General features: G+C 38.3%; 1 protein-coding gene across 2 annotated transcripts; it reads right to left on the reverse strand.

The window, feature by feature from the left end:
* Positions 1-2242: 2242 nt before the first annotated feature.
* fam204a (family with sequence similarity 204 member A) lies at positions 2243-19914 on the reverse strand. 2 transcript variants are annotated; one of them, XM_083923495.1, is made up of 7 exons: positions 19652-19914; positions 19288-19372; positions 18954-18984; positions 17130-17232; positions 15439-15528; positions 2838-2947; positions 2243-2629 (listed from the first exon to the last, which is right to left on the reverse strand). In XM_083923495.1, the coding sequence occupies exons 1-7, from the start codon at positions 19868-19870 to the stop codon at positions 2578-2580; spliced, it is 690 nt and encodes a 229-aa protein (XP_083779621.1). In that variant the 5' UTR covers positions 19871-19914; the 3' UTR covers positions 2243-2577. The 2 variants fall into 2 exon arrangements, with proteins under 2 accessions (XP_083779621.1, XP_083779620.1); XM_083923494.1 differs by having other exon boundaries at positions 17130-17235.
* Positions 19915-23212: the final 3298 nt, after the last annotated feature.

Consider the following 23212-nt stretch of genomic DNA (forward strand, 5'->3'; position numbering starts at 1 on the left):
ATCTGCTCTTTAACCTAATCAAGTAGTTTTGTTGCCTTAACCTAACCATACCCTGCGTATTGAATTATGACACTAAAGGGGTACCCAGATCGTTAGAAACGTGACCATGCGGCCATTTGTGTTGAGTTGGCAGTGAGAATATGTTGTTTTTTTGCTGTGATTCATCCAATGTTGTTTCGTAGTAGTTTTTCAATGGGAATAGGTGAAATTTCCTGTGAAAATGACGTCCTCTTAAAAATGGATGGTAAACCACTTTATATATTCAGTATTGATTGAAAGCTTTATTTACACAGGGGGGAAATTTGATGAGAGCAAATGTAACAAATTGTAGTTCCATGATAAAACACAACAAACACGGCAGCTAAAATGTGATCAAAAAGCCTGAACAATACACAAACAAAGCATACCATATCTGATGCACAAATTGCGTTGGGTGTGAGCTGTTTTGAAAATCTCTTGCCTTTATCAGCTGCATCTCGGAGATCTCTCCTTCGAGTTAATCCTCTTCTAGCCGGCGATAGCAGCAAGTGATAGTGCTGATGTCGTGTTACTAGCAACATATGTTCCCTCTCATACAACAGCAGCTTTTCAACCATTTAATGGGATTGTTGTTGTTGTTTTTTTCTCTCCCCCACCCCGCTCCATACAACAAACACTTTTCCTCGAAGTGGTTCGACATGTGCCCAAGGAATTTGTCTCCGCGTTTCACAACAAATCAGCCTAGGTCAGGGGCTAAGATTGGCCTCCAGGAACAGACTATTGAAAACAGCTCCTCAAAATGACGAGAGGGGAAAGTGGATTTTCCAGCTTAAAAGCAGAATCATCTCTGCTCAGGGCATTATCCTGTGTTCCAAGAGATTAATAAAGTGAGATGCTATTGATACAGCGCTGCACTGCCCTTGGATCAGCGCTGGCAATGTTCACTGACATACCAGCTTTAAGAAATGGCTACATGGCTTCTACATATGGGAACACACATTACAGATGCTTTTTGCCTTTTGTTTTGAATGTGAGTTCTTCCACTAGGATGAAGAAGGTCTTATTTCTAAGGAGGTGTTTATGTTTATGAAATATGCACACAATCAGCCCTGTAAATAAAACATATCAAACGTTGCGTGGTTCTCGAGGAGTTATCCAATGCTTTTGAAGGCTCTAAAATGGGACTTCTTTCTGTCCTGTTAATAAAGCATCTCTGATGTCTCCTCTCTCCTCAGTCAAGATATATTTTCATAGCAGTCATCAAAGTGAAGAAATCCCATGTTGTACTTTGATGTGCTTAACGCAGTTTTAACTCGCGTCTCATTACAGAGATAATTAATAGTTTAATTAGCACCAATACTCACCAACTGTCAGCTTCTCAGACACACAGTCGTGTGATTGGCTTGGATTGAAAATTATATGAAAAACTTGATTTTTCAAAATTCCAACAATCCTTTTTTTCTACCCATGGCACATCTAGGTTTCTTCAGCTCAGTTGTTTTGTCTCATAATTGCCTACAAACTTTTATTTCTGATGTTAAGTTCATTCTTCCTCTTCCTGTTTCAGCCTACACAGCAAAGCTATGAGAATACTGCTCCTCACCAGGGGATAAAGTGCCCAAATATGTGCAATGCAAACAACTTAGGTGGGATTAATTTGAATTCTCATTACCTCGAAGCAAGGCAATCATTTTCTATGGTTAAAAAAATATATAAAAGCATGCAATATGAATAAAAGTAATTATCATGCTTGTGCTTTTTTTTGCATGCTGTTTGCAATTAGCACTTCCTGAAATCTGAATGAGCGTTTCGGAAGCGCGAGTAGCTACGGAAGAAAACGCTGCAGATCAAAAAAGATCAAAGTAACAGCGAGAGGAATCTACGCGAGTTTACAGATGCTGAAGAGAGCTCATCACACAATGAGCGGAGAGTGTAGGCTTCGAGAAACAGCGCGTGCCTCTTGTTTCGGGCTGAGAAACAATAGCTTGTCTCCCAGCATGGGTGAGGGCCAACAGCAAAGCCTCTGTTTCATGTCTCACCCCCGCCCATCTCCCCACCCCCAAAACGTTCACTCAACTTCCAGTTTACAACTGCTCACAACTGTTTACAGCAGCCAAATTTCATTTTCTTCTCCCAAATCCTATCGCACATTATCCTGTACATTGCATTAGGGCCCTAATCTGTCCTTTCTTTTCCTCGGAAGAAGAAAGGAGCGCCTTCATGATTAACCCACTTTACAGCAATAAATAAACGCATCATCCAGTAATGTACACCAGATTTAATTTGAAGAGGAGAAAAAAAAAGGCCAGAACGCTCAAATCACTGAAATGTAATGAAAAATAACACAATGCAGACACCAATGGGCGCCTTAGGAATTAATTTGAATGCTCCATAATTTTCTCTCTCTTGTACTCTCTGGATTGGTTTTTTTCCTCAGCCAACTGTGTGACTTTTCTTCCCTCACGCTGAAGTCTTCAAAATATACAAAGGGAATAAAAAGAAACAGGATCAGTCCACCATTAAAAAACGCACAACTTTTATCAAATTAACTTAAAAAAAGAATAACAGAAAAAAAATCCCTCTCCGTTTCCTCGTTTGTCACATGAAGCCCATGTTGCTTTTGGTTTCCCATCGTCTTTTAGCCTCAAACCTGCAACACAGAAAAAAAACCCATGAAATTACTGAACTCCTTCTGAATACATTTTAGCTGTCAACTTCAATCTCTGCATGAGTAATTATTCAAAGTCCAGCTAACGCCGGTTCCAGTAGCTCTATCTCAGCTGTTCTTGAGCCCAGAGTGTCACACGTGGCAGATATGATGGCAAACATAAACATGAGGACAGAGAGAGACGTCCTACCCCCAGGATATCTGGTTCTTCCTTTTCTGCGCTGCCCTCAAAGCTTCCTCTTCCTGTTTGCGTTGCACAAAGTCACGGCAATCAGCGGCTTGAGCGATTTTCACAGCCAGCTATTTAGAGGCAGAGAGAGGAGAGGCCCATTAGAGAATGGAAATCAGTCTGTGGCGAGAAAAAGCTTTCTGACTGATGTGTCAGGGTGGCTTCTCGTCAGTGTCTCCCTGCTGCTGCCTCCTCCACACCACAGCACAGCCGTCACTGAGCCGAACAACACATGAATGCTGCCCTGCTATCCTAGAATTTAATACATTTAACATAAGGACTGGTGATATAACACACTATGCCACAGAAAGTGTCCTACAATTACGTACAGCAGAGCAACATAACGCACAAAGTTAAACATGATGCAACAAAATGAAGCAGCCACATGTGGAAATGCACATAAAACATAGAACAAGTGAAGGCGTCATTACATGTGTGATGAACATACAGTATGATGATATGTTAAAAAGATTTGGCTTTGTTTTCACTGTATCTTCCAAAAAACGGAGGAGTTCAGTTTAACTGTTTACTCTCTAACTGCAATAATACGGCGATTATTCCTCTCCTCAAGACATCTGGTGGTTTGGCTGTGTTTTCTCAAATGTTCCCATGTTAAAATAAAATTTCCTTTTTCTGAGAAGGACATTTATGCTAAAACAATAAGTCGCAGTAAACACAAAATGTTTATAATCGATTACATATATAATCAGGAAAAGTGGCAAAAATTCACAGATTCCATCGTCTTACATATATATTTGTTTTTTCCTTAATCTTCTCTGATAATAATAATGTAATCTGCAACAAACATATTGGAAATATCCATAGTCACTATAGAGGTAAGGAGTCTGTGTGTGTGTGTGTGTGTGTGTGTGTGTGTGTGTGTGTGTGTGTGTGTGTGTGTGTGTGTGTGTGTGTGTGTGTGTGTGTGTGTGTGTGTGTGTGTGTGTGTGTGTGTGTGTGTGTGTGTGTGTGTGTGTGTGTGTGTGTGTGTGTTGGGTGGGGGTGGGGTGGAGTGCCCCATAAATTACAAGAGCACCGTTTTATTTTAATTTGAATTATTCTAATCTATTTTGCCTTTTGTTTGAGGTGTTTTAAGAGGGAAGTCATATATTTAAGCTTGCGGTTTATAGTCTCTCCCACACATTGCTTTTTTTTGATTACTTCTTTTTTTTGCTGGTTTAATGTGCAAATGAAATAAACAGAATAAATAAACAATGAGACACAATGTTCAGCATTTTGCCATTTCCCCCCTCCATCTCAAAAACGTTGCAATGGCATTTTTCACTCATCACCAATGTAAAAGAGACTTTTCTGTTTGGAGTACTGCAGGCACTCCCTGAAATCAGAAGTGAAGAGAATGACCGTGACTGCAAGAGGCAAACATTCAAATCCCAGGGAAGACGTATGTATTGTGAAGCAGAATAATCCCAATAACCCCAGTCACACAGAAGCACGGGAAACAAAGAGAAAAATCCTGCCTCCTCTGTCACTCCTGAGATAGGTTTATTATTCAAGCAAAGGCAAACTTCGATAAACAACTTGGAACAATTTCACCAAACCTTTGGGTAATTCTCTGTAATATTCAGAGTACAATCAGGGGGGGGGGGGAGAAAGTCTTAAGGTAATGAAGAAATGTGCCACCACTGCGCCACTTGACAAAAAAAAAAAAAAAGACCTGCTGGAAAAAAATGTTTCAATTATAATTAAGTGGGATAAACTTTATTAGAAAGACTGAAACTAAAATATCTCCTAATGCATGCTGGGATTAAGCAGGTCAGAGCGAGCAGGCAGGAAAAATTAAACTCTAAAGGCTTTTTATCACCATATTTCAGGAACCAAGGGTGTAAAATGTTCTAATTTGGGATACATTAAAAGCCATAAAGGTCTTTCAAAAAGATTAATGGTACTTTGCTTGGATTTAAGATAAGGGCTTCGGCTGGCTGCAAGTACTGGGCTCCGGCTGGGCCCTCAAGGCATTCATCTATACAGTCACTGGAAGATTTGTGAAAGCGTCTGCATAACCTGAAGCGTACATACTGTGACAGTTCTCCAGTTCTTCGCCATTTTATAGGTTTTAAATTCCTCAAATCATGTTTTCTCCTATTAAAGGGAGTTATAGCGGGTGATTGCTCTTACATTTGCAGGAGATTTGCGGGCAGATAAAGACACACCAGGGGTGTCCCTCCTCAGTGATGGAGTGGTGCGGGTGCTAAATGCTTTGAGTGTCTGTGATGCACGCAGAGATTATAAACCAGACATTTATTAAATTGTTGACAAATCTGAGAACAGCTCCGGCTCTCTGTGTTTGCAGAAAAAAAAACACTTTGGCTCATTCTGGGAGCAAATGGAATGAAACTGCATGATGCTAAATGGTTTCATTTGGAGATTTACAGACAGAGATTTTCCCTTTTTTCTACAGCAGGATTACCCACATTAACCTGCTCTCCTGTGGGGTTGCTTTTGAAATGCAAAAGGTCTTGAAAACACGCCTTCCCAAACATTCCAAAAGCAAAATTAAAACCCACTTCCATGCCCCTCTTTTAAATTCATAACATAGCGTTTACTATATTTAAAGCATTAAAGGTCTTTAAACCTTTTCCTTTTTTTATCAGTTCAGTCTACAATCCCTGATTGTCTTTACTGGGGCTCAACATTAATGTCAACCAAGTTACCTAGGAGACAGAACAGATCAAAGAGACAAAAAAAACCCTCAAATGTCTGATTAATCAAGCCTGCAAACAGCTTATTTCTTTTAGCCTGCATGCAAGTATGAAAATGAGATTCCGAGAGCAGTACATTGTGCAGATTTGTTCATTCTTATCTGAACAAAGCCAGCGGCAGCTTATTTCATGGATCACTGGCACTGTCAGCGCTGTGGCGCCGAGCAGGTGACGGCTCCTCTTTCTGTGGCGAGAACAAAATTAGCAAAAAGTCGGCACAAATTAGCCTCTCATATTTTCAGTAATATGACATTATTTTTCATTTACTTTTTTGATCCACTTTTCAGGATTTTTTCCCCCTCCCCTTGCGTGCATCTTAGTGCCAAATCCTTTCACATCAGAGGCTGGTGGAAAATAAGAATGAAAGTACAAAGCAGGAGACAGGAAGCCTCCTGCATTCTTTGTTTATGTGGCTCCTAAAAGGCAATTCTTCCCACTCCACCACATATTAATATACAATTAAGTGTCCATCACAGCCATGTGTCTGTGCCTTGTGTCTCTCTCTTGTGTGGCCTGGGCACAGCCCTGTTAAAAACAAGGTTTATTCACAGGATTAATACTCTGACCTTTGGAAGATTTGAGGGCAAAAAAAAAATCATCGTGCACAATGCTGGCACTGCAGCAGCAGCAGCTTAAGGCCACTAGGAGGGTTAAGTCAATAGTACTGGTTTCTGTTCATTCATGTTTGGGTCGTCATGGAGATCCAAGTGGAGACCCAAACATGGGGCCTAAATAAAAAAAAAACCCTGCATTGCTGCTGTATAAACAATACACAAGATAAACCGAATCTATCTTAATGATACTTTTACCCTCTGTTGTGATTTGTGCGTCTGTTCCTTTTCATAATTTCTGAGGTGTTTGATAGATAAAAGAAGCATTATGAAGTCTATGAGCAGTGCAGTTTGTTCACACACACACTGTGGCAATTAAACAGCAAGTGCTAAAAGACAATAGCTGAATGAAAGATGAGAGAAATACATCTCCATGTGGATAAAGTGTTAAAGCTCCTTTTAACAATAAGAAATAAATGATGGCTTTAAGGAAGAAATGGCCTTAAACCCATTCATAAATTTCCTATCCAGGAAGCCTCTTCCAATTAAAACGTGTGAGAGGTGGATTAACAAGGGCTATATGGCTTTGCCTCGCTAAATCACCTCCCCGAGCTGCTCTGCTGCATTTGACGTGTAAACGATTAATGACCAGCCTAATTCCCTTATCACACTACCTTAATGCCTAAATAATGTGGCCTTAGTCAACTTTGGAAAGCAGGGCTATATAAGAAAGGAATGAATATCAGATGAGGCAGCTTGTGTGTTATTTCAGCATAATTTCTTAGAACTGAGGCAGAGGGGGGTGTTTCCAATATGTGTTTCCGGCTGCAAAGCCTCAGTGTTGCAGCGACACTGGGAAGGTCAAGAGATCAAGGGGTCAATCAATACCACCCATATCAAATTATAAAAGAAGGGAGACAAAGTTTTATTCAGTTAGTTCATTGTGACACAAGTAATAGACTAGAGTAAACACAAAGAATGCAAATAAGGTTTCAGGTCTTGAAGAAGACAATAGATGTGATTCAGAGCAGTACTTTGTGTGAACGTACAGAGCTCAGGGGTTAAAAAAGAAAAAAACCTTAATCATCCCAATTGACACTTAAGTAAAAGTAGCAAAACCACAGTTTAAAAATACTCCATTACATATTACACACATAAAAGTCCTGCATTAAAAAATGTTACTTAATACACGTACGATTTATTCGCACAATAGTACTCAAGCTTTTTACTGTTGTAGTTGGTTGAACTCATTGTTAGCTATTTTAAAGGGTTGCAACTAATGACTAGTCTTATTACTGATTACTGTGTTAACTCGATTAATTGTTTGTTCTGTAAATGTCAATAAATAGTGAGAAATGCCCCCAATACCCCACAGTCAAAAGTCTTAAGACGTTTCACTGTACATTGTGATTCTTGCATGTTGCAGTTGTACTAAACAATTACAAAAAGGCATAATTAACAAGTTCAAATATCACAGCATGCACCTCCGTGGTGCTCTATTCCCACGATGTAAAATCCTGACTGCACTTTGACAAACAGAATTACATGGTAAGCAAAAAGAAAGCCACTCCAGGGAAGGCACAGTACAACAGCCATGTCCACATTTTTCTCTATTAGTAATCTGATGCTAGATACACATGACATGCAATCTTTAGGGAGTAGACAGAAGAAAAAAAAATCTCTAAAAGTTCGCCTGCTTTGTGCACATTCCATTATCTCGCCTCTTCTGAGTAGGGTAGGCTTATTAGCAAGCTTTGAACTCACACTTACAATAATATGCCATCAACAGTTTTATAAGCTAATTAGAAAAAACAGTTTAATTAATGAGTGACTGGCAATAAAATGGCAATCATGAAAAAAGAAACCGAGGGTGCTAAGCTTCCACTACCACCAATTAAGGCCTAATTACAAACAAATTATATATGTGTTTTGCTGTGGGCTTTAATTTAAAAAATGGCTTTAATTAAAAGAGAAAACATGCTAATTAATTAAACAGCACACAAATCTACATTGAAAAGTATGCTTTGTCTATCAAGTAATTAATGAAATACAATAATCCAAATGAGATTCTCAGGCATTTGATAAAAGCTTAGTACCCATTTCAAAATTAATGGGCGAAAATTTAATGTGAGTCATCCAGAGATACAATAAAAGTTCATTCTGTGATAAATTGCTTATGCTGAAGGAAAAATGAACAAAGAGGAGAGTTTCTCTAAACTCTCTGCGAGGTGGCCCGGGGGGTGGGGGTGGGAGGACAGAGTCAGCCTCCTACTCTGATGTGGGGCGGGGAAAGTCAGAATCTGATAAAGCCCACTTTCCACAAAAGCGCTGCTCATTAATTTTTTGATTACAAACACGGGGCATGGCTGGGAGAAGGTGGTGAGAAGAAAAAAAAAAGGTGCTAAATGACATAAATATCATTAAACACTCTTAGTTCAGCTCTTTGTTTCAACTAAGCCACCATGTCTTCTCCGACAAAATGCCACGACACCTTTGTTTCACAGCATTTAAGCGAAGCTTTCCAAAGGGTAGATTTCAAGGACAGTGGGGCTTTTCCTTTCAGCTGCTGCTTCTATTGAAATACGAGCTGGAACATAATGAGGGATATTATAACCATCCGCAAGTTCAAACACTACAGAAAACATAAATGGCTCGAGTTAATACATATTCATTAGGTTAATTATTGTATATTAAGCGATCTAACTATTAGGAAGGAGTACTTTTTAAACAGTTTAGGCTGATAAGGTTAATGTCGCACCAGACACGGTCTTAAAAGAGGTCCGTCATGCCAAAGGTCATCCAGAGTACAGGAAGCCGAAGACTGGTTAAAAATGAGGCTACATTAAGGTTGTTGAGCCAGAGGATTTGAGGCAATCAGTTAACAATCCAAAACAGACACTGAAAAACCACACTACACTACAACACTATGCACAACTCAACCAAGGTCTAACGTTATTGTTTTTTTGCTCATCCAGTCAGGTAGTTGGGTCAGAAATCTACTTGCTCAAAGTCCATTTTTAATCGCCCCTATACAAATTATTTTATTTTATTAGCGATAAATTATTAAAGTTAATTGTCATGTTTAATCTTTATTTCAGTAAATGAATCAGAACAAAGACACAGTGTGTTTTAGATGCAAAGCTGACACTTGACATGCCTTTGAAAAATGACCATGATTTATATCTCAAACTTGCTACAAACTGCACAATACATAGTTGGGAGTTTCACCTCCAATGCCACTAAACTCTAAATGATCCTTTTTTCAAGATAACTGAAATGCTTACTTGCACTTCAGCTCATAATCTTTGATGGTATATTTATTCACTATTTATTTACGCAGAAATGTCAGGACTTACTTACTGACTTACTTCCACAATTTTTTTTTAAAGTCATGTTAGATGTTGCTGTGCTACAGTATGTGTTAACGAGACAGTATAATGACACACTGAGTGCGCGTAAACATATCCAGAGCAATGTGCTGCCAAGTGGTGTTTTGATAGCACGCTGGACAGAAGTGGAGCATTGGCCACAGTCTATTTGAACTCTATTGCCCCTCAGTGTGTTATTTTACCTCAACAGTGAAAGCATCACTACTATAGTAAAATAAGTGGTGAACTGTTTCATTCATAACACCTGTGAAAACTACTGGGCTGGAAATGAAAGGTCAGGGAACCTGAATGTGAGCTGGATTACAGAGAGTGACTGTCTTACTGGATGGAAACGCAGCTAGTGAATCAAAGATCTATGAACACAACTATGAGTTTGACTTATTGCAGTAAACATGCAGCTCCAACGAAATAAGACAATGATCCTTATGTTAGGAAACATCAGGAACATTGTGTCTCAGAAAGATGCAGAAAAACTAGTCCATGCATTTGTTACTTCTACGCTGGACTATTGCAACTCCTTATAATCAGGCTGCTCCAATAAGTCTGTTAAGAGTCTCCAGTTGGTCCAAAATGCTGCAGCTTGTGTACTGACTAAAACAAATCGAAGAGAACATATTGCTCCTGTATTAGCCTCTTTGCACTGGCTACCTGTAAAATCTAGAATATAATTTAAAATCCTTCTCCTTACCTACAAAGCTCTTATTGGTCAGGCTCCATCAGATCTTAAAGAGCTTATAGTACTGTATTAACCGACTAGATCCCTGCGCTCTGAGAATGCAGGGCCACTTGTCGTTCCTAGCGTCTCCAAAAGTAGAATGCTGCTATAGACCTAGTTTGCCGGGGGATAATACTTTTCCTGTGAAACTCTGTACTTCTATTATCTGTATCATTCATGTCCCATCAATGCATGTTACTCATTCACTTCTTCCACAAAGTAGTTGTGCTTTCTTGTCTCTCAGGTCTCTGCTGATTGTTGTGGTGCCTGCTGCCGTGGTCCTGCATGACGCTCCCTGCTGCTATTATCACTATTATTCATATATATTATCATTAGTCTTAAATTCTAATAACGTGTTTTGGGATAACTTTTGTTATGATTTGGCACTATAAATAAACTTGAATTGAATTGAATTATGTTAGTTATATACTCTATGTCTGAAATATACAGATCCTCCATAGTGCCTAACAATTTTGCAAATAAAACTGCCTTTCAGTACATACGTGTATATGTTGTGTGGTACCATTTGCAGACATGCTTCTATTTTTGTTGGCTCAGGAGAGCCCAGAAGCTATGCAACTACTTTTTATTTTTCATGTTCTTTAGCTCCTGGAAGTAATGAAATGGACTCGACACCCCCTATTGTTACGGACTAAGAGAGTTTCTGTTTTGAAGTGGTAATGCCACTCTAATAGCTGTGATGAGTGCTATGGGGGAACTGTAAGCTTTAACGTGGTGTGACAGTCTTTTGTGGTGAAATATGCCACTTACTATATATAAAAGTACGGCTCCTGACTATTTCAAAAGACCTCAGTGGCTCTGTTTTATAAAGAGAAAAAAGAGTGAGGGAGTAATTATTTGTTGTAAGGATGATGTTGTATGAAGGTTAATTAGTGTGACAAAGAAAGTAATGTACAGTAGCAATTATCTTGTGACAGGGTACAGTGCTGGGGGACACCAATATGTTTAGTACTTTTATTGGCAAAACCAATCTGGGTTAAGAAAATAAAGATTTTTATCGACCTCCAGACACACTTTTAATACAGTAAATTATTTTTAATTGATGCAGTGAATTTGAAGATATCAGGTATGATAACCTAGTAGTTTGTTGGTTTAAATCATCGTAACTAATCTTATTCAGTATGTAGATATGAATGGCGCCTTATCCAGTCTTGATGTGGAGTACCACATGGATCAATCTTAGGACCCTTTTCCTCATATATTGTAAATGGTATCTGCAGTTGATTGTTAATGGTTTCAGCTTTGTTGGTGTCTGTCGGATTTCACTAAAGTTTGGTAAGACTTTATTCTATTTGCCTCAAACAATAACCATGCTCAAACCATATTTCTTAATTTTGTCACGATAAAAATTTACAACTGTTGGCTATCCTTTTCTTGTTATTCCATACTTCAAGAAATTGTTTAATGCCTTTTTTAAATTTATAAATATTTTTAATATTAGTAACATAAGCTGCATTATATGCTATGTTCACTATGCAACATATCTGGCTTACATATTGTACAAAATAAGATCAATAATGTTTTTCCCCCAATAAAATAACAAATTTGAGACATTTTAAACTATTAACTTAATAAACATTGCCAATGGGGTTTAGTATTTTCGATCACGTCACGTACAAAAATGCTTAAATGGCCTGGCACCAGACTATTTACAGGTGTCTGAGCGTATTAGAGACAAACATATGTACATATAATACTTGACAAAATCAAAATTCAGCCAGTAAGACTGACTTAAATAACCGCAGAGGTGAGAATGGGGCTGATGTATTCAATTCAATGCCATATGTATATAATATATAAATTATATACTGGAATTTCTTTTTGTTTTTTAAGTTTTGACCAATTTTTTGCAGCAATTAAAAGGTTTACACTTGAATTGTAATTCCTGTTAACAAGATATTTTACCAAGTTGCTGGTACACGAGACGTTATTTAATGTTTAATGTCTAATGTGTACATACAGAACCAATACATTACACATTTTCCTGTAGTTGATACTACACTTTAGATGGCATAGGACTGGTCTTTTTAGTACAGATGAGTTATCAGCTTTTTGCACTGGCTCAATTACCAGGAATAGCTGCAAAATCAATCCGTCAAATATGAGCTGCTGGATGCTATCAAGCCTCCTGACTATATGTTTCAGTCACTTCATGTTATGCTAATTACGGAATTAATTAACCCATATGCAACTTGCAGCAGTGTAAAAAAAATGTGCAGTAATCAAAGGATGGAGACCCAGTCTTCTTAATTGGAGGACTTGCACCTTTTAATCCACTAAACTGGTGGAACTATGTTAGAGGCGAAGAGCGTTTTACATTATTCTGTCTTCTAAAGCTTGTGAACACAAATCTAAACATGTGAGAAGGACCAACAGACATCTTGAGGAGAAAAGAAACCCCATCCACACAGTTTAAAGGAATAAATTAGGGAGCTTTGTCAAAGCAATGTAGACATAAATAATATTTAGTTACCTAAAAAGGGGATGTGATTTCTTTGCGCCATCTTTGGGGGTGTTAATACTTTCACTTAAAAGCGAAGCATGTCTTCATGAATTCATCTAAAACAAAGACACACAGCCTTGGGAAATGTTTAAAAACTGTAATGCGACTAAAAAACCCCAACCTGCAATATCCGAGCAGCGTGTCTCAGAAGTTTGACAGATGAAAGAACACATATCTCAGAATTTGTAAGGAGCCTTCAAAAAAGGTTTTCACCAAATTGTTTTAATGTTCAGATTAAAAAGAAGAAAGTAGAGCAAATGGAAATCATTAATTGATTTGAGGGAGCTCAAAACAGCAGAAACAAACATTTTTGACTTATAAAAGGGGGGATTCTGACAGCGAGCTCTCCATCTTCCTCGAATTTCCCTTTGCTTTGAGGAGATAAAGTGTTAGATTTAGGATGAAAATACACTGAAATATTGTCATCCAACATGTACCAGCGTTTTCTTAACAAAACAATGCCTAGAGGGACAAACAGGCCTCTTTAGTTCTTCACAGCTGTCGGAATGCTTTTGCATTTTTTGCGGAGAAAACCTGTTCCTATTCTTCTAGTGAAAAGCCTACCACAATCATGTCTTGGTGTTATGACCGTAAACAAATTAAACATCTAAGCCATTCCGTACCAAATGAGCCACTCAATTATAACCTTGAAATTGATTCTGGCCACAGAGGGGATTATTGATCCTCTAAATGTTTGTCACAGTGCTCCTGTCAAAAGTGAACAGGAGTGCTGTAAACAAACATTGGTCTTAATGCTATCTGCATTACAGGCTGCATCATTTTAGATACAATACAACTGGATTCAGAATCCTTCAAACTTTTTTGCCTTTTAGCTGCAACTGATCTCTCCATGTATTCAGCAGTGCCTTTCTTTCTATTCAGAAGTGAACAGTAAAGAACTTTACATCAACATTTTGGGATTTCAAAATGGTCAATTCACTAAGTTCTAGTGAAATGAAGTTATTGCTGCTAAACAATGAGTCGCGGCTGCCAGACTGCTGTCACGTCCCATCATGGTTCTGGCAAGATGCAAGGCAGGTGCCAGGGAGGCGAGAACCTCAGCTCAGGCTAAAAACCAATCCACCAGCGCTCTAAGAGGCTTTCTGAAAGTACAGCGCAGGTGCCACTCACAAGAGCTTTCATTTAACTTCCCCATATTTGACCACTCTGCTTGCAGTTAAGACGGGAATATAAGGGCTCTGATGCTGCACACTAATGTCCATTACACACCTGAGATACTGAGGCCATTCATGTAATGCCAATTCAATGAATAGTACAACAGCTTTTTTGCATTTTTAAACACAGAGCCTCATTGTTGGAGCCTACTTATTCATTGAAGAGGGTGAGGTTTAAACAATTTACTCACATTATAAAACAATTGTTTTAATCTCATGCAAACACACAAGCTGTTCTTCTGTTAACAGTGGTTCTTAGATAAAAAGTCGAAAAGGTACAAGCCTGTGGACTGTGCTACAACTCTCTGATTTGCTGCTTCTTCATTGCATCTGCGACAGATACTTGTGTGTTGTAGTATTTAGAACTGTCCATATGACGGACAAAATAGGACTTCTTGGAAACTACATTATGTTTAAATCATTAAAACTGGCGGCAATGACATAAACTAGGGCTGGGCGATAGGGAGAAAATCAAATATCACAATATTTTTGACTAAATACCTCAATATCGATATTGCAAGGATATCTTAGGGTTGACTATTGGTGCTTTCACAAAATATTTACACAAAGAGATGTTTGATAAATAAACACCAGGAATGTGGATATAATGACTAAGTGTGTAAAGACAAACAATAGAACAGCCTGGTAAGTTCAGAATGAATCAAGTTACTGTAATGCAGCCTTTAAAACCAGGAATACAAAACGTATGTCATAATATGAGATCCTAAATCTATTCTCATGTCATGACATATATATATATATATACATATATATATAACATTGATATATTATATATATATATATACATTATATGGGAGACTCCCCTGTTTCTATGTTGAGAAACATTTCCTTAACCAGCAGCCCCGCCTACTTTGCAACTCTATTGCAATCCAGGACCCACAATGAATTCAGAGCCCACGGTGTTACACATGTTTGTGTTGCTATTATTACAAAATGAAAAAGCTTATGGGATGCTGTAAGCAACACGCATCATGAAACAAAGAAGTTTAACTTTGATGCTCAAAGTACGGCAATTCCCCCAGTGGAGAAGTAACATTGCAGCTGTATGTCTTTTTAACCACAATTATATGTGTGTGTGGGCTACATTTTATGCTAAATTAGTTTCAAACCACTTGATCCTTGATGCCTGCCAAGGCGGTTAGTTACAAAACTTCAGGCACTGCATTTAGGGACATGTACACTTCAAAGGTATGAAACTCTTACCTGGAGAATGATTTAACAGTTGGCTTGAAAGCAATGTACCCTTCATTAAAAAGCAGAGCCAAAAGTCCTTTAGACACTGCAGCACTTCAAAACTAAGGGGAGGGCTTTCCATTAACTCAATGGAAAAGGGCTGCAGGACTGAATGGTGGGTGTCTGCGTGTGTTTTTGTTCCTCTATGTCTTTGCAGCAGAAATGGCCACGGATCCATTAGCCTGATTTGTCACAGCGGGAGCACCCCAAAGATCTCTTATCAGCACAACGTACCTCTCGAGTGGCGAGTCTGTCGCTCATCTCCTCCGCCTTTGCAATGTCCCCTTCAGCTATGGCCCTCTCTATGCTCTTTTCTAGGCCGGACTGCAGAAGAAGGGGAAAAAAATTCAGATTTTTTTTTTTTTTTTTTGAAATATGGGTAGAGAGAAAAAAATCAAAGAGTAACTTCAAAAGTCCCCAGGGCCTTATTTTTAATATGATTGCCATTACTACAAATATGTAGATTTCCCTTCACAAATGAAAACCTTTCTGATTGGATATTAGTGGGGAAATCTTAGAAATGCTACAGGAGATTACCAAACATAAATGTGACTCTTTAATTACACATTTCCATTACAGGCCTGAGCAGAAGGGGGTACAGAGAGGCCCCCGGTTACTGATGCCAAGGCAGTTCTGATGTGATGAGCCTATCTGAGAAAGCGGAGCACCAGATTTCTTCAGCCCCCAAAATTTCATCATGCTTAAAAAATACAGTGGAAAGAGGCTGTAATTATTAATGTGTCTCCTCTGATGTATTGTTTGAGGACCTCGACTCAACTGTAAAAGTACAAGGACGATACCATCAGGCTTAAATAATGCAGATTATCACAATTTTCTCTGTAACTCTAGCTGCATGGTCTTGATTTATCTTTCTATAGTTTATTATTTTGCGTATAAACTGAAGCTGACACTGATACAACCTGACTTGCGATCTCAATTATCGTCTGTTGTATTTCACTAACAAAACTCTAACTGACAGACCAGCATCCTTTATGCCATGGAAGATGTTTTTAAGGTCACTGGAGAAATGCTATTCGCAGATGATTTAATGACATCTGGCTGCAGTGACAGCTTTTTCCTCAAATGGCTTTGTGAAAGAATAAAAGAAAATATGATATATTAATTACAAGGAACTGCATTTGAGGGATAAAGGAGCCCCTCATTATGTTGATTTGACAAGTTCCGTTTCATTCAGCTGGTTAATCATTTCTTTTATCCTTTCATAGTTGCCCTATTCAAAATGAGGCTAAAATCAGCAAAAACTCAATTTTATGCTGCTCTCAGATAAATTAAGCACAAAATACTCCAAAATAATCATTAAAAGGATTTCAAATTGAAATGAGAACAGTTCCCATTCACTGGGTCAGCTATAATGTTCATCAAGCTTGCAAATATTTTTGCTTCATTGGCAATTTGCAAGTCTTTGCATAAAATGTTCATTCATCTTTAAGTGCAGGAATGTATCCAAATGAAAGAAAGTTATAATTTCTTTCAATGATGAATCCTACAGCAGTGGTACATGCCCATTTATTATCTAACTATTAATTTAAATATTCCAGCTGCAGTCACAGAGGCCGTATCAGGTACTCTAACCCTCTCTTCTTTTGTCAAGTAAAATTCAGATTTTCATTAGGTTTCTTGCAGAGGAAAAACCTACAGTTCACTTTAATCTCAAGCAAAGGAGAATAAAGGGAGATTCATCCTAATCTTATCACTAAATGTAGCCAAACATAATCCTTAATATTCATCTCAGTGTCAGGTTGAGTTGGCGCATGGATTCTTCTAATCCATATGTCATATCACATAAAACAATGAGAGGATACAGTGCCACGGAAACACAAAGGATGGCAAGGTGTTACTAACAGGTACGACTGACACAGTATTAAACCTCAGCAGATAAATTGGAAGGCAGGAGTCTTTGTTACCTTCGGAGGGGGTTTGGAACATGCAGGGGGATGAAATCGATCATTTACACCGAAATGCTGCTTAAGCTCATCCCAGTGCTTCTCCCGTTCCTCCTGATGCTCTCTGCTGACAGAGCAAATGGGTGTTAATGTTCATACATGTAGCCACGCACTGTGATAAGAAGGGGTGGTCAGTGGTCAACGATCCAATATCATCCATACAAAGTGAAAATATTGATACATATCGTCCTCTTTAAGATACTTTTTCTTTTTTATTAAAATATTGGTTTCTTTTTCATTTAAATGTCTGGCAGAGCTCAGTAATAAAATTCTCCAATCATATTTTAGTCACTGTTTGTGAGTTGATGGAAATGTAACTGATGTTGTGTTAATTAGCCATATGAAATCGTCTCATATCGATCGCAGGCCCCTTAATCGATTTGAATTATATGTCAATTCTTTTGCAGACTTTGTGATATTAGCAAATACTGTGTTGTTCAAAGCATCAATGTAATATTGTATAGTGCCGGTTTACACACCTAATGATAAGCCAAACTATGGATTAGTGCGGCTAGATGGACAATATTCTTCAACCCAACTGAAATCATTCTGATGAGAGGCTCCTACTTAACTATAGTGAGTGGCTACGTTTGCTCTGAAGCATCTAATCTGCCGGAAATATAACAGGAGGTGAAGAAGGAGAAGTTTTTGTTTTTAACTTTATTCAAATTCCATTCATTTAATAATTGGCTCTGCCTTTTAATAGATTAGATTAGATTAGAATAGATACATTTTCAAGATGGACCCACATCGTGTCCTGGGAACATTATTGCCGTTTCTGCTGTTCTGTCTTATGAAGCAGCAATCTCAGCAGCACATAGTTTTCCTGTGATGGTTAAACAGGGGTGTGCAAGATATTTACTACTCAAGAACCATAAACTGGTATACCCCTTCTTCCGCCAAAGACCAGGAGTGACTTGATAAAAGTCCAAAAGCAAAGTCTTTTGGGAGAGAGTCGTTTTTTTGTAGTTAACTAATCAGGAATTAAAGTTGAATTTCTGAATGACATGACACTTGTTCAGACAAGGTGACCCTATCCCTTTTGGCCCTCGTCACTTAATTACTACAAACATGCACAGAAAGAGTATATTTATTCCAAGGAGAGAGAAATGATGAGATGAAGCGCTTACATGGTTATAAGATGCTAATATTTTTAAACTGAACAGATTATTAAAAGGTTTACACCACCCCTCTAAATCCGATTGAAAATTCCTACCGATGGTTCGTGTCTACTGATTGAGGTGTTTACATGAGGCATTTGTATTGTGATATAGTTTTTATTCAGATTATTAGTGGAATATTAGGGTCCATGAAACTAATGTCTTACATTTAAACTCAATATCAGTTGCTATGCTGATATCAAATTTATGAATGTGAGCTACATGAGCGTGTATCACACAGCATCGTCGGTGCTGGTGCCTCATCAGAAGTCCCTAAACACAATTGGCTATCATGCTAAACTGGTCAATATTCAGCAGATAGATGCTGACATATAGAGGATTTAGTAAATAATTGCTTTACTATAAGTTTTCTCTGTTTCTTGCATGTTTACCACAAATCACATATACATTTCTAAATCATGCATTAGTATTTTAGAGATTGGTAGTGATTGGATTCTATTCCTGTCAATTCGTTATACAGTAAGGGTCAGGTTTACGCATTAAAGTGCAGTTCGACAGCTGAGATTTGGTTGCATTCACAAGCTTTCAAATGAATGAAGAAGAATGACCTGTTGTCTTGTTGTTTAAATTACTTTCTCTGGTTGGACATTATAATTATTGGTACCTTGTCTCTGTAGGTTCCTCACTCTCTTGTCCTGTGGATTGACACAAGAGACACAGTTAAAAGGTTTGATACAAATTAGCACCAGCTAAACATTAGTCTTCAAGTATGACAGGTGCGTCAGTAAGGTGCTTTGTTATACACAGTATTAAGAGGGTGGCCTAAAGTTCTAATATGGGTGAGAGTGTCGTAATTATTAGTAGTTATTACTATTTGCTCATCTTTATAAAGACTCATTTGCATACTTTTGCCCACAGGACTAGGCAAAGCAAGCAACCATTGTGGATCAACATCAACAGTATCAAGTATTACATTCACATTGTATTATCACAGACACCTTTCTTGTGTCGTCTTCTTTTTCTTCTTCTGGGGACCTTCATTGTCTTTATTTCATCATTCTTCTTCCGTAGATCCTGGAATTTCTGAAACACACACACACACACAATTCACACATTTCACACAGAGCACGACAACCCTTGACTAATCTATTATCTTATGATACACTGAGTCATGAGTCCAGCGGGGCTATAAAAACCTTTAATTCACATTTTGTTAGTTCAAGAAGGGCTGGGGATCCAATAGATATTGTAATCGTTATTGTAAAAGCGTTTTCTCTCAGATGTAGCTCTCACTTACAGATGTAACACCAGGTGCACCACAGCTAGCTTGTATTTCACAGAATGAATGTGAAGCTAACATACCTGCCACATTTTCTGGGATATACCAGGCATACTGCATGTCGGGGAATCACTATCTGCATCATCGGCAGTGTGGGAGGACTGTGCCTCCGCCGCCGAGACTGTGTTTTCCCCTGCAGAGCTCAACTTCCCAGCCTCCCTCTTCTCCTCAACCTCCTCCTCCTCTTCATCTGGACTGAGGTCGTCTTCGGTTAAACCTTTGGGCAAGAGTCCGCTGTACATTACGAGTCAGTAGTTTACATTCAAATTATACGGTAAAGTATCATTTAGACGGATTAAAAACGGTCAGAAATGGGTAAATTGTTCACTTTGACAGTCGGAGCAGGCTCTCATTTCCGGGTAAACACTGTGACGTTTCCGATAAGAAAGCGCCGATTGGCTGATAGCTAGAGACGTTGAGCACATTATCCAATCAAAACCGTACTAACTAAGGCAAAGCACAAGGGCGACACAAAGGCTCTTATTGGCTGTTTTGGCTGTTTTGGCAAGACCAGCGTTTAACCGTTTAGGGGCTAATTTGGGGTTTGAGGCTAGCAGAGCGGTTTTATGCTATAAAGTTTCACGTTATATTTACATTTACAGAACAGAAGACGCGTGGAGCAAATTTAAGGAGTAATAGTCGTCTAAGATAGCCATTGCAGTGAAATAAAGTCAAGAGCAGGCTGCTGTGGAGCATTTCTAATAGAGGTGATCCAGGCTACTGACAGGTCCGTGAATTACTAGGAATCATTCAAATGTTAACCTATATTTGTGTCATGTTCTCGGTGAGATAAGCTTCCTTCTATGACCAATGGTTCGCAATTTACTTAAAGTGCTTTGGGCATTACATTATTATTAGAATGATTAGCATGCAAATCTTGTATAGCCCCTGGCACTGGCACAGGCACATCTACCCTTAAATTGCTCTTTCACACTCATTCACATTAGGTTTTCTTTTGGTTGCATCTTATTGCAAAGCCAATAATCTACATAAATTATAGCTGTATTTTGTATGTGGAATAAAGTGTGGGACCTATAACACCAATGTATATAAAAAGGTCAATAGGTAGGCTGGACACTATATGGAAGGGGAAGAAGTTTCTGGAAGGTAAGCCAGCATTGTTGCACAGGACTAGCCGGGAATTGTGTGAAATTATTCAATGTTTTATCATTATTTTATGATTAATTACTGTTCTTTGTGTTTTAACCAAACCTTTAAAATGTTAAGCGGCTATACAAAAACGTTGCCTCAATGAAATACAGTCTAAAAATAAAAATGCTATCTATTATGTATTCACCCTCTGTCCGAAAAGAAGGAAAGCTGAATAGTTCACCTTGAAAGCAGACAGGGCTGAAACAACCACCAAGATACACCATTAATCCATGGACAGAAAGATAAATGACAACAAATGACAACATAGTGGGTAATCATTTAATTCAGTTTATCAAGTAAAAATTATATGATAAAATGATAAACAATCTTCCGGCTTCTCAAATGTGTGTATTTGCTGCTTTACTCTGCTCTTATAGACCTTTTTAATGGAATTCCATTGCTAGGCAACAGCCCTGGTCTTTGTTAACTTCCTGTCAGCTGATGTCGTTCATTACACTGCAACAGGAAATAAACTAGGACACATTTAGAATGTTTGTTTACATCTTTGAAAAGGTCTAAAGTAAAGGAAACAATAAACCAAGGCATTTGAAATTGACTCTCTTTGGGTTGGAAAGTTAACTGGTCTGAGAAGATATTTGAAGACATCTGTGGGATCTAACGATTGGCTTATTATTGTAAAGATAAACAATAGGTACAATAGATCAGTAATTAAAATAATATAAAGCCCTATCATCAGAAACTGGAAACAAAACCACAAATGGGGCCAAACGTTCAATGCTAGTTTTTGATACTCAGTGCCATAGACACATTTTGGTCACCAACAAAAAAAGTATTGACGTTTGATACCAAGCCCAGTCTTTTTGTCCCAAATGTTTTTTTAAAAATTACCCTGGAGTGGAGACCTTGTGCTCTCCTTGACCTTCTTTTACCCTAAAATGAGTGATTTACGGAGTTCAGCTTTGCAAAATGCAGTGCATATTAAACTGGGCTGATAAGGCTTATGCTATATTAAACGTCATCTCGAAGATGTAAAATCTCATCCTCTAATATATGGAACCGTTAACTGGTATCCCTCACTCAGCATTAACGTGACTTTAATTACTTGTGTGACAAGTTGATGAGCACGGCAGTGTCTGAAGGTAAATGAGAGTCACAAAGTCCTGTTAATACTAAACAATTTTGGCATTACAGGTCTGAATCATTTCCTTATTGATTACTAGACTTTGTGTTCTATTTCACACTTGAATTAATGTCTCTCAGCTTTCCCACCATCCATTTCTCTGCCTCTCCCTCTCTCCCTCTCTCCCTGTGTCTCTCTCCCTGGCATGTGCTCCAGTTCATTATTTCCGTCATTTCTTGGTAATTTGGAGTTGGCTGTTTAAAACTTAGAGCCTCTTATTAAGTTTTGGCCATGGTGGATAAGAGGCAGGACTGTAAGAGCACAGAGATAAACTAATCATCTTAAAACCCTAATTATTAGTATCTTACTGTGACAGACTGTTTTTGCGAGCCAGCCAAATTGAGCCTCAAATGAGGAAAGGCATATCTGTGGAAGTGGTAATAATTTTAAGTCATCTCGATCTGGCTTGGTGTGGCAGAATTCATTAGTGCAGATTAGCACTGTGTGTACAAAGTAAATGAGATATCTAATAGCAAACGTGGAGGTCCGGGGACTCTTAATTTCCTCCCCAATAGGAAGGATGATGTTAAGAGGTGATTATTTATATTTTAACATAGTGACTTCTGCTGTCTGCTCCTTTACCAGGCGGTTACACTAAATAGTGTCACTAAAGGGTTCACCCCTCACCTTCCTCTGGATTGCAGCTGCAAAAAGGTGACAAGAACAAACCCCAAATCAGATTAAACTGTGTTACTCTGATGCAGAGGAAAGCTGATTTTTTTTTTCCCCCTTTTTTTTCACAAGGATATGAAGGAAGTTAATTATGTGTGTAAGGAGAAGGTTGGGGAAAAATAATAAGATTACAAAGAATAATTTGCTGATATAATTACACCAAAATTGGGTACACACCATTGTAAAATACATGTATTGCTTGACCTGGGTTAGCCAGTGAAATAAATCCTCCTTCTATAGCCTTTGTTAATTTGTTTTTATCATCTCCAAGTGGTGTTTGTGCAGGCAGTTCAATTTGCATGTGTAATTCCACTGTGCAAATTGACAACAAGTAGATAATTCGAGGAAATAGGCTGGTTGCAGGCCCCTGCTATCTTCCCAAGCCTATTCATTTTGAGGAACCGCTGAGGCATGAAACTCATACATCAACTGTTTCCTGACAACGCTTAGGCTTATTGTCCCCTAAAATGTCATTACAGCCATTATTTATGAAGCTAATTCATTTATTAAACCATATTTACTCTGACAGAATTTGTCACATTCTATCCATATCCCGAGCATTGCTTTCGAACAGTGTCTTTCAGTGAGTATGTGTGAACACGTACATCCTCACAAAGTT

This window comes from Echiichthys vipera (genome assembly GCF_963691815.1).
Source record: "Echiichthys vipera genome assembly, chromosome: 11".
NCBI lineage: Eukaryota > Metazoa > Chordata > Actinopteri > Perciformes > Trachinidae > Echiichthys > Echiichthys vipera.

Excerpts from the sequence above, each read along its gene's own strand:
- fam204a (XM_083923494.1), bottom strand. The coding sequence starts at position 19,870 with ATGTACAGCGGACTCTTGCCCAAAGGTTTAACCGAAGACGACCTCAGT. Across the intron at positions 19,373-19,651 it reads TATCCCAGAAAATGTGGCAG|AAATTCCAGGATCTACGGAA; the intron begins GTATGTTAGCTT and ends TGTGTGTTTCAG. Across the intron at positions 18,985-19,287 it reads AAGAAGACGACACAAGAAAG|GACAAGAGAGTGAGGAACCT; the intron begins GTGTCTGTGATA and ends GTCAATCCACAG.